The sequence below is a fragment of the Mya arenaria genome, chromosome 9 (assembly GCF_026914265.1).
Source record: "Mya arenaria isolate MELC-2E11 chromosome 9, ASM2691426v1".
Taxonomy (NCBI): Eukaryota; Metazoa; Mollusca; class Bivalvia; order Myida; family Myidae; genus Mya; species Mya arenaria.
In genome coordinates, this window is record NC_069130.1 from 56,943,570 (window position 1) to 56,955,822 (window position 12,253).

Consider the following 12,253-nt stretch of genomic DNA (forward strand, 5'->3'; position numbering starts at 1 on the left):
TGATGTCTAAAATTTGCTTCCATTTTGTTAATGGCAAATATTGGTAGTTAAAATTTTATTTGGTTTAACAGACTCTGCATCCTGATTAATTCAGTATAAGAATTAAAACTGTAAGGAAGTTCAGATTAACATGTTTGTATTACTTTTACTTTAATATATGACATACATCATTTACAACAGTACCTGGTACAGTAAACTGCTTTAACTCTTTAAAGCTGCACTAACCATTTTGACAACTTTTTTTTCTTTTTTTGTCTTGGAATGAGCCATTTTTTGCTTAAATGTCTGGAAACTAGTTATACAAGACTGCTGATAAAAGATCAGATCACAGTTTTTCATAAATAGGCTAAACAACTTATGTTTTATTGCATAAAGCATTACTAATGCTTTAAGAAAAATATTTTTTTCCACAGTTTTCCAAATAATTGAGATCTGTTCTATTGTGTGTTATTTTATATGACTGAATTGGAGGCATTGATACCAAAATCTGCTGATTCTGAGACAAAAACTAAGACAAATGTCAAAACTGTCAATCTGTGAGAGTGCAGCTTTAAGCTCCATTAATGATTAAAACATTGCTCTTAACTTATCTTTTTTCAAAGCTTTCTTTCTTTTTTATTTAATAGATAAAAGCAAGCACAACCCACCTCCCACAACCACCAATTCCACCTCTCTACGTGTAACTCCAAACCGGTTTGTAGCCGTACATACATATCTGCCTGTGTCATCTCGTACAAGGTCACGGATGGTCAGTGAGTAGCGGGGACTCGTGTTTGCGCGATCGGATAGTGGACGTCGGTCAAGACGACTCCACACAACATTGAAGGGGCCTTCTCCACTAACTTGACACTGAAATTACATGACATAAACATAGGCAAGCAATCTATAAATGGTATTTCTGTATTTATAAAATGAAACATGTAAACCTTTCTATTTAAAGTTAACTCCTTATATGCAATCGTATCCATTACCAAACTTATGTGATATAATGCTAGGCTGTACACTTTTATTTTTTATTTTATTTTATACGTTGACACAAACAAAATATTTAATTCGTACATGTACATTTTTTAAGTAAAATAGGTTTTTGAATAATATTTATCTACAACAAAGTCTTATCCATTTTCATGTAAAGTATCTGAAAATATATTGAAGTCGAGGAGGAGTTAAGGGAATTTTGAAACCAGCAGTCTTATTAATCCCTGAAAGGTTTTCATGCCAACTCCTACCTGGAACACAACAGAGGATGTTTCTGGCTCCTCCACCCGGACAGGGGAGACAACCACATTGGGTCGGCGATCTTCCTCCTGGCGTCGGCATGAACCCCCAGCCTCACTTGGGTTGCCTACATAACCCTCTGCACATCTGAAGAATAAAAAATTTAAAAATATGAATTGCAATAGTTAAGGATGCTGATGGTCTTCCAGCTAAAACCTCCAGGCTTGGTCTTCCCCACCGCACAAATGGGGGAAATAAGAGATCCGTATAGTAAATCATTTGTACATGCATGAGATAAGATGAGAGAACCACACTGGGCTAGGAATCTTCCTCATGAGCCACCAGGCTTTGTTTGGTAGTCTCTCTCACCTCGTAATAAGATTACAAACGGGCTGGCTATCTTCCTCATGAGCCCCATCACACAGGGCGGCAAATAGCAAGTACACCTTGATATCAGATCACTCTTGCTTTAAATTAAGTCTGAGGCTGAATGCAGCCTTTGGAGGCTTAAATTTACAACACTAGTATTACACATTCAGGAGGTTTATATTCGGAAAATGCAACAGTTAAAGCATGGCTACAGCGTGTCAGACCATTGGTGGCATGGTTATCGATACCTTGACTTGACTTTGGTAATATCATATTTCGCTATACTCATTATAATAATAAAAATAGTTCATAGCAATAATCAATATCTTTTTCTACATACTGTCCACACTGCCTGCCGGTGTAGCCTGTCGGACATCTGTCACATGTCACTTGATTGTCGTCAGCTAAGAAGCATGTGGAAGAAAACCTGGAATATGAAAGTTATGAATGTAATTATTTGCATCCAAACATAGAGACATACACATTCAAACTCAGATCATTTAGGATCCTATGAACAAAATGGTCGAGATGAAAAATCAGTAATTCATTGAGGGATCTTTCTATTGATTAACATTGACAAATTTTTTATTCATGACAAAAAAAGTTATATTTACTTGTGTATTCACTGTACAGTATGATCTTTGGCCAACAATGCAATTAATTTCAAGAACGTTTATTAGCTGTTCTCACAAGAGGATGCAGGTGCCACCCATAAAGTGTAAAGTGATCTTTTGAAGTCAACATAGTCTATGAAATATGCATAAACTTCATCCCCTAAACCATGTTTAAAATGTGATTTTAATGGTTTCAGGGAGAGGGGGCCCATTTTCTTAAGATGCACCAAAGAAACTGCCCCTCATCCAAAATCCTGCATCAGCCCCATGGTTGACAGTCATAGGTTGTTCCAGCTATACCATCACCATAGAAACCAGCCTTACATATTAAACTAAACATTCACTTACTGGTTGGGTCTTGTAGTGAGAGGACAGGGGCATGGTCGACAGTCATTGGGTGTTCCAGCAGTGGCGACACCATAGAAACCAGCCATACATCGGTCACAGCGATCTCCCTCAGTGTTATGTTGGCAATCCTGTAGTGGGAAAGTAGCAGATTTTATGTAATTTTTGTATTTTAAGCTATTTGATGTTAGCATTTGTACGTGTGCAACTGGCTTTACTGTACAGTTTCATAAATCCTGTCTTACTGCATGGTCATGGCAATTTAAACAATAAGACTTACTAGTTGAATAAAATGCACTATGTGTCAAAACATATATGTTTTGACCTGTTCTTGAAATTATTATTTTTTGCTTTTATTGAGCTATAATAATGATCCAATCCTTCAAAAAAAACAGCAAGAAAACAATCATGTGTTTGAATACCCATTCTCAGCAAAAACAAACTGCTATAAATAAAACAAAGAAATCACGTACCAAGCACCGTCCAGACTCAGGATCACAAGAGGTGGCATGTTTGTTGCAGTTACACCGTACACATCGCCCAAGCCCGTCCCTCCCATCAGACACACGGAGGTAGCCATCGGCACAGCGTTCACATGACAGGCCTGTGTAACCCTCGGGGCAACGACAGTCCTCAACCATTGGGGCTCCTCCAAGGCCTAAAGTAGGAAAGTCAGATAATGAGCATCTTATTAAGTCATGAAGCTTTAACCTTATATTTCGGTGTTCTCAAATAAGTTGTTATTCAAATGGAGTGATTTTTCACATGACTTCATTTCTGTGGTTTTTTTTAGCGCTAATACAAAGCTTAATTTGATCTAAATTTGTCTAAACTGATCTAAAATTTAAGCTGTATTCATGCTGACATCCTGAAATGTAATCAAAGTACTTTTCTGATGAGAATTCCCTCCATATCAGCAAGTATCTTCATCATTGTTAGGGTGCAAATGCAAGAAAATTCTTCCAAAACTTCCAAACTCACCAGTAGGCGTGGGTATGGCAGTGTCCATGCTGACATCACGAAGTGTAACCGATGCCATGTTTTGGTGGTATGTAGCCCTGATAAGAATTCCCTCCACATCGGAGAGCATCTTCATGAAAGTCTCACGAGTTGGATTGGTGTTGCTCCTCAAATCATTAAACGAGCTCTGGAGGTCAAAATAAAATTATTTTACCAAACACAAAATAACATCAAATTTGTTACTAAGGTAACATTTTTTTTTTTTTTCTGTGAATATCAACATTACTGAATGTTTTCTCTGTGTTTGTCATTTCTCAGGCCTTCTAGAACTAAAAATTTGGTCCAAATTTGTAAAAATTGGTGGTGTTTTACCAAAGGGTAGTCTTTTTTTACATTTTGATCAGTAAAAGCATTATTAAGACCTAAGAATCTTTAGACAGACATATACGGTAACTCGCCTCTCTAAGTAGAATCTCATATGTCTGTGTGCGGTCCACCTCGAGTGCAGGCTCAAACAAATGGTACACTCTTGCCGATTGGCCCTGGCTCTGTGGAACAAACGGGAAGAATGTCAATCATTGGCATTTCCCAGTTCAACAAATACTTCTACAGATTGTTTGTTATAATAAAATAGTGTCATTAAAAATTGTAACTTCAGTACTGAAACCGTTTTGCTACTTGCATACCTTTTGTTCTATAACAGAAAGTGCTTTATAAAGAAACAGCTAAAATATATTTTGGGGGGATAAATCAACCAAATATCTCTTATGCATGTAATAAACAAATTTAGAAATATCATGTCCTTGACCATTCAATTATTTTTAACTTGTTTACAAAAACTCACAATTATTTCCAAGTCTACATCTCTGTACATGCGTCCTTCTGGCCTAACAGAGAATTCAAGCGTAAATCGAAGATATCCACCATATGCGGTGACCCTATCTCCACGGAACTTGGCGGGCAGCTGGAAAAATAGGCTCTCACGCTCCTGTTGTACACCCTCAAACCTGAAATAAGTATAATATAAGTGTTCTAATAGCTAATAATTGTCAATCCTTACATTCCAGTAAGTTAAAAAATAGCGTTGGTATATTTATCTGTACTTATCATCTGACTTTCACATGCTAAATATACACACTTCATGGCTACTGGGATGAACAGACATTGCAAGAAAGTGGAATATTTCTGCCAAACAACACAGACACAGAGCCTGACAGTCCAAACCCTTTAAAGTTGCAGCCTTTCATTGTAGATTTATGTAAATTTGAATGCATGCTTATTTTAATGTGAAATGTGCTAGGACATGTTAGGAATACCTATGCTTTATTAAAAAAGACTTTTAAAGAATTAATGAAACAAACACCACTGAAATTCTTTAAACAAGTAACTATGAAACCTAACTAGTACTACTCGATTGTTGAACTTAAGACTTTTCAAAGGATTTTAAAACAAATACCTGTTGTATGTGACTGAATTCCTTGAAGAATCCACAATGAAGCCATCACTGATGAGGTTGTTCATGCGCCTGTTGACCAGGACAAAGTTGTGGCTGCCATCTGTACCAATTATTGGCCGCAACTGAAAAAAATAATCAAACAAATTGTTCATGGAAGGCAGAAATTAACCATTTTTTTTATCCCCCACAAACAATTATCCCCCAACAAACAATTATCCCCAACAAACAATTATCCCCCACAAACAATTATTCCCAACAAACAATTATCCCCCACAAACAATTATCCCCCACAAACAATTATCCCCAAAAGATGAAGTTTAAAGTTCCACTCACGCTGTCCCTGTAGTAGCTAGAGCTTGTACACTGGTTGGTGATGCCGGAACAGAAGCAAGTCAGACAGCCCTGGGGGTTGTTGGCATCCAGGTAGAAATGATCCTCCCTGCACCGTGCACAGCGACGGCCCTGAACGTACGGCTGAAAGAGAAGAGCACTTATTCATCACGAATGTAACAAAAACCTCAAGGTCAACAACAAACCGTACCTTCCTCTCATCACCATTATTAACTCACTTTAGAAAATCACCATATGGTGTTTTGTAACACTGTTTGTTGGGCAGCAACCATGAAAAAGACAAAGACGATGATGACAACAGCAGCGATAACAACAATTACACCTTTACATGCATCATCCTTGCTCCAAGGTACCTACCTTACACTGGCATTGCATGGTGTTTTCGTCACATTGTGTGTTGGGCACAATACCGCGAGTGTCACAGTCACAATTAACATCAGGTCCAAGCTTACAGTAGTCTCCAACCTTCATTGGGTTGCCAGTGTAACCTGGCAAGCATCTGTAAATGCACGAAGAAAAAAAATATGTTGTGCATTCTCTAATGAATTAACTGATGATCAATAGAAGATATGAAACATTTCCTCATCAATTTCTTGAAGTTTCACATGTGAAAACTTATTGGCAAACGGGGGCATCACTGCAATTTTTTTTTTTTACCTTGACATTTGTACCAGTATTGTTATGACCTTGACTTACTTACATTTCACATATGAACACTGTGTGACAGGCAGTTACACACCTCATATCTCTCCTGTTGGTACTGTCCCTGATCAACTCACAAATTGTCCTTGACCTATTTTTTCTACAACCTTAACCTACTTACGATTCACATCTAAGTCCTGTGTGTCCAACAGGGCAGGCAGTACACCTCACATCTCCTCTGTTCGAACTGTCCCTGATCAGCTCACAAGTGGGGCTGAACCTACAAATAAATCGAATGATCAATTAACTTACCCATAGGTACACTGAAACTGTCTGTGAAATGAGCTAAAGGAAAAAATAACCTTGAAATATGTCAGAACACTTATTCTATGAAGAAAAGACCTAAATACAATAGACTCTATAGAACACACATAAACTACAATACATATCAGCATAATCACTTACTGGTTAGGTGACTCTGTGAGAGGACAAGGACATTGCTGACAATCAATGCGTGATCCCCGGGTAGCGTCACCATAGTAACCAATGGCACACATCTCACAGTTGTCACCAGCGGTGTTGTGTTGGCAGTTCTACAGTTAGGGAGATATATACAAGTAACTGGATGACAAGAACAGGGGCCATATTCAATATCATTCTTATCCTTGTCCTCAGACATGCCTCAGTGATTCCATTTAGCCCATTGGCCAATTATTTTTAACGGCCAATCAAAACACTTTAATTCTTATCTTAAAATTAAGTTAAATCTACGGTGGATATTGAATACAACCCCTTTACCCACCCCTTTAAACAACAACAAATGCTCTCTAAATCATAAATAATTATAGTTATGGATTGTAAAAGTGAAATCTAAATTTGCAATAGAATTTCCGACTTACCCTGCACACGCCTGTCTCTGGGTGGCATTCACTGGAGTGCCCATTACAACTGCATAGCTCACAAAGCCCCAGGTAGAGCCCCCCGCCTGAGCGAGTGTAGCCGGTGTCACAGTCCTCGCAAGATAAACCTCGATATCCAACTGGGCAGCTACACTGCTCCACGGGGTAGGCTCGGTCCTGACGCGTGCTCCGGTCTTCCGCAATGTCCAGGCTGACATCCCTCAAGCTGTGATGGTAAAAGTTAATTATAGATTCGATTGATAGATTCAATATCATGGCTTATAAAGTACAATTTATAAAATACAATTGTATTTTCAAAAATTTGGTGTTTCCTCGAAAGTTGGGGATAATCAATAATGATTTTCAAAACTGATTATCACAAAATATGTTTATGTATTAGAATCTATTTGATGGCATTCTAAACTAGAACTGTAAGCCATAGGCTAACGAATACCCCCCACCCCTCCATGTCTAGGTTGTTTGCCCTGGAGTTAGGCCGGACAAAGCTAATTTTGCCTACAAGGGGAGATAACTCCAGTCAGGGTCATGTGACCTGTACCAAATTCACAGAGGCGAAAGTTTACAACATGGCCATTAATTTCTGAAAGTTTGATAAAGATTTGTTGAATAATAACAAAGATGAATCCCGGACAGGGCTTATTTTGCCTACTTTAACACATCAAGGGGAGATAACTCCAGTCAGGGTCATGTGACCTGTACCAAATTCACAGAGGCGAAAGTTTACAACATGGCCATTAATTTCTGAAAGTTTGATAAAGATTTGTTGAATAATAACAAAGATGAATCCCGGACAGGGCTTATTTTGCCTACTTTAACACATCAAGGGGAGATAACTCTGGTCAGGGTCATGTGACCCGTACCAATTTCACAGAGGCGCAAGTTTACATCATGGCCATTAATATCTGAAAGTTTGAAAAAGATTTGTTCAATAACGACAAAGATGGATCCCGGACAAAAAAAAAACGGACGGACAGACGGACAGACGGACAGACAGACAGACAGACAGACGGACAACCCGATTCCAGTATACCCCCCCCAAACTTTGTTTTGGGGGGTATAAAAAGTGATTTTATAGTTTTAGTACCCGGTTAACCAAAATATGTTAATCATAAGCTTTCTGTTGATAATTTTTAAGAAATGTACATTCATTATTCTAATCCTAATGTGCAAAAACGATCTTAAACGCCATTTTATTATACACTCAAAAAACTTTTGTAAAACATCTCCTTCCATTTTAACTTAAATCAGTCTCCAATATGCAAATGATGATTTATCAAAATGATCTATCTCATTATTTCAGATAATCGAGTATTATATTAGGCCGATTTTAAATACCTAGTTGCAACACGTCAGACTGTATTCAGAACAGTATAAGAAGATAAAGTAGATAACCAAATATCTTGTAAAACTTAACTCAAACTTTATCATAGTATGATAACTTAATTTAAGCACTAACTTTTATCTGCTCCAAGAATCAACATCAAATGTATAATTCAAATCTTACCCTGCATACGCCTGTGGTTTCTCATATGTTGCTCTGATCATCATGGTGTCAAGGTCAGCAAGGGCCATCAGCAGATGTTCTCGGGTGGCTGGTTGCCCGTCCAGACGGTACCAGTTCTGTTCGTACATCATGATGCTGATGGCCAGAGGTTTTTGGGATTCCATGTTCAGTCGGACTCTGTGTACAAGGGTGATATCGTTGCCCTGAAAGTGGGATGATAGATAATGTCTATTATTCTGACTGATAGAAATGCATGTACATTCTTCAAAATCATCCTTACACTAGGTGATAAAAATGAATCTGGTTTGTCACTATTATTTCAATGTTTTTGCTCATCCAATAGCTTTAAGTTGGTCAAAGACGGTCAGTGAGTTTTAGCTTTTTCAATTCAATATAATAAAAAACTTACCTCATTAGATTATAGAAAAAAAACATTGCAATATGTTAAAAGTATGCAGAAATAAACTATAAAGATAAAAACTTAGAATTCTATTAAAGAATCAATACAATGATGCAACCATACTAGTTGTATAAATTAAAGCAGAAGTAGCTCAATCCTATGGCTACTTACCGAGATTTTCACGAGGGGCTCAGCTGGGTTCACCTCCGCACCATTGGCCGATCTGAAGTTCAGAGTGAACCTCAGTGCACCTCCATAAGCTGACACCCGGTCACCAAGGAAACGTTGTGGGAGTGCCCAGTAGAGCGTGTCCGTGCTTTCACCACGGAAACCAAGTTCGCGGTTGGCAGAGTCAGTGGTCAGTTGCTGGGCAGTTAGGGCGTTACCATTCATATCAGTGATTCTCACATCTGATGTGTCTCTTGTGAAGGAGACACTCACCTGAATAAAAGATGAAGATTTAAGATTACTGTGAAAGTCTTCTCATAGTCTGTGGTAACTTACATACATACTGGTAAGTAAAATTTCAAAATTTGAATTACACCTGCAGAATAACACTCTAAACTACTTGTTTACTTTTTTCAAACAAAGTAAGGTCCTTTGAGTCCTATCAAATCATGGAATATTGACTCATTGAGAAAAGCATAAAAATGGAAGGAATATTTCTTTAAGGCTGAGATTGAAATGATTGAGATTTGCTAAATACCTTGTCTGTTAAACATCTTATTGAGCAGAAGTACACAATATGTCCATATAATTACATATTAGATATCGAGGAGTAAAATTATAATAATGAAGTTCCTTATGTTGAAGCAAACGCTATAAAGATTCCTTTCTCAGTTTTACCTGTGCCCTGTTCCACGAGGTGCTCTGACAAACGTTGGACACCCCCATACAGAAACATCGCACACATCCCAGCTCATAGTTAGCACTAAGGTAGAATGAGTTCCCTTTACAACGATCACATCGGTCACCTAACGTGTTTTCCTGTGATATTTTTGAGGAAAAAAACACTGTTACAACAAGATCGAATCAAGTATTGCAAGTTAATATTCAGTTTATCCAGTAGATCATGTTCTCTGTACAGATATTACAGTGTTTACTAATAGCATTGTCCTTTCAAATGGCGATAAATAACTAGATGTCAAATGGTGACATGTCAAGCCCCCCCATAGGCTGATGTACTAAAAGTAATATTCAACTGATATTTTGATGCTCTGGTAAAACATGTTTTCTTTGCTACTGCCAAAAGCTTTCTATTATGCAGAGAGGGAAATCATCCTGGTCAATACAAAACATTAATAATTTTATATATTATACCTAACATAAATTTGTCCCTTCTTTATATATATAATCTCGATCGGTCCGTATATCACTGTATTTTGATGAAAATCCAGTTTTATGACGCCAGCGGCCCATATTATATTTTTGGCCGGTCCGGACCTTGCCAAAAATGTAATATGGACCGCTGACGTCATACGATTGGTTGTGCGGCTTGCTATTTACGCAAAGGCGAAAATTTGCCATAAGTAAACATTATCAGGTTTGTTAAATAAAACACATTTAAATTGCTTTAAAATATTGTTTTGTAATGAAAAGTGTTCGGTATAATAAAGAAATATAACACACCACTTCGGGTCATATGGCATTATAAGGATCGGGCAGTCAGCCCCCGAAGGTGAATGGACCTCGGCTAACGCCTTGGTCCATATACACCTTTGGTGGCTGACTGGCCGGTCCTTATAATGTCCGGTAATATGACCCTCAGTGGTGTGTAATATTTCTTAAATATACTGTCATACATTTGTAACAATAAGCTTAAGTGTTGTCTGATTATGCTCTGATGAGAACACGTTTTTCTCCTGCCTCAGATAAGTAGATCCATTAATTTAACCATGCTAGAAATTCTTATCTTGCCACTCGTGTAAGATAGGTTCATCCTGACCCTCGTTTCCGCAAAACACCCTACGCTCGGGTCGGAATGAACCTATCTTACACTCTCAGCCATGGAAGATACTTATAATCTTACAAAACTGAATAGCTGATGATCATAACATCATGGAAATACAACGTTCTAATGTTTGAAATTCTGCACCACTTCATTATAAGGGTGATCATCATTCTTCTCTGGGCCGGACAGGAGACAATGGTAAGCTCATTTCCTACCTATAGTGTTGATATTAACCTCATAGGACAATGGTAAGCTCATTCCCTAGCTATAGTGTTGATGTTAACCTCATAGGACAATGGTAAGCTCATTTCCTAGCTATAGGGTTGATGTTAACTTCATAGGACAATGGTAAGCTCATTTCCTAGCTATAGTGTTGATGTTAACCTCATAGGACAATGGTAAGCTCATTTCCTAGCTATAGGGTTGATGTTAACTTCATAGGACAATGGTAAGCTCATTCCCTAGCTATAGTGTTGATGTTAACCTCATAGGACAATGGTAAGCTCATTTCCTAGCTATAGGGTTGATGTTAACTTCATAGGACAATTGTAAGCTCATTCCCTAGCTATAGTGTTGATATTAACCTCATAGGACAATGGTAAGCTCATTCCCTAGCTATAGTGTTGATGTTAACCTCATAGGACAATGGTAAGCTCATTTCCTAGCTACAGTGTTGATGTTAACCTCATAGGACAATGGTAAGCTCATTCCCTAGCTTTAGTGTTGATGTTAACCTCATAGGACAATTGTAAGCTCATTCCCTAGCTATAGTGTTGATGTTAACCTCATAGGACAATGGTAAGCTCATTTCCTAGCTATAGCGTTGATGTTAACCTCATAGGACAATGGTAAGCTCATTTCCTAGCTATAGTGTTGATGTTAACCTCATAGGGCAATGGTAAGCTCATTCCCTAGCTTTAGCGTTGATGTTAACTTCATAGGACAATGGTAAGCTCATTTCCTAGCTATAGCGTAGATGTTAACCTCATAGGACAATGGTAAGCTCATTTCCTAGCTATAGGGTTGATGTTAACTTCATAGGACAATGGTAAGCTCATTCCCTAGCTTTAGTGTTGATGTTAACCTCATAGGACAATTGTAAGCTCATTTCCTAGCTATAGGGTTGATGTTAACTTCATAGGACAATGGTAAGCTCATTTCCTAGCTATAGGGTTGATGTTTACTTCATAGTACAATGGTAAGCTCATTCCCTAGCTATAGTGTTGATGTTAACCATTGCAAAGGAGAGATAGGTTTCCCCCCGAAATAACCTTGCTGTCAGGTTAGCGCATTGGTTCGTGCACTCACTTCTCACCTAAGCGACCTGGGTTCGATTCTCGGCCTGGGTGCATGTGGGTTTGGTTTATGGTTCCATGCTGAAAATGTGGGTTTTCTCAAGGTACTACGGTTTCCCCCAAAATGCAAGACAAAACTCTTGTGTAAAGTTGTGCCAAGGATAGTTATTAATATGTTTTTGTAATACCTTGTGTCACAATCGTTGTAAAATAAATAAGTTTAAACTA

The 12,253-nt window shown here is 38.0% G+C and overlaps 1 protein-coding gene across 4 annotated transcripts in view; it reads right to left on the bottom strand.

The window, feature by feature from the left end:
• LOC128203075 (basement membrane-specific heparan sulfate proteoglycan core protein-like) overlaps positions 1 to 12,253 on the bottom strand; it is a 140,528-nt gene that overhangs the window by 33,432 nt on the left and 94,843 nt on the right. For all 4 annotated transcript variants that reach the window (XM_052904339.1, XM_052904341.1, XM_052904338.1 and 1 more), the window contains 17 exons: positions 9,626 to 9,766; positions 8,951 to 9,220; positions 8,380 to 8,582; positions 6,855 to 7,080; positions 6,421 to 6,548; positions 6,137 to 6,235; positions 5,671 to 5,812; positions 5,296 to 5,436; positions 4,963 to 5,084; positions 4,351 to 4,513; positions 3,965 to 4,054; positions 3,528 to 3,693; positions 3,020 to 3,204; positions 2,550 to 2,677; positions 1,928 to 2,014; positions 1,230 to 1,365; positions 648 to 849 (listed from right to left, as the gene is read on the bottom strand). In XM_052904339.1, the coding sequence (XP_052760299.1) occupies positions 648 to 849; positions 1,230 to 1,365; positions 1,928 to 2,014; positions 2,550 to 2,677; positions 3,020 to 3,204; positions 3,528 to 3,693; positions 3,965 to 4,054; positions 4,351 to 4,513; positions 4,963 to 5,084; positions 5,296 to 5,436; positions 5,671 to 5,812; positions 6,137 to 6,235; positions 6,421 to 6,548; positions 6,855 to 7,080; positions 8,380 to 8,582; positions 8,951 to 9,220; positions 9,626 to 9,766 (2,629 nt within the window). The remainder of the gene's footprint in view (positions 1 to 647; positions 850 to 1,229; positions 1,366 to 1,927; positions 2,015 to 2,549; positions 2,678 to 3,019; positions 3,205 to 3,527; positions 3,694 to 3,964; positions 4,055 to 4,350; positions 4,514 to 4,962; positions 5,085 to 5,295; positions 5,437 to 5,670; positions 5,813 to 6,136; positions 6,236 to 6,420; positions 6,549 to 6,854; positions 7,081 to 8,379; positions 8,583 to 8,950; positions 9,221 to 9,625; positions 9,767 to 12,253) is intronic.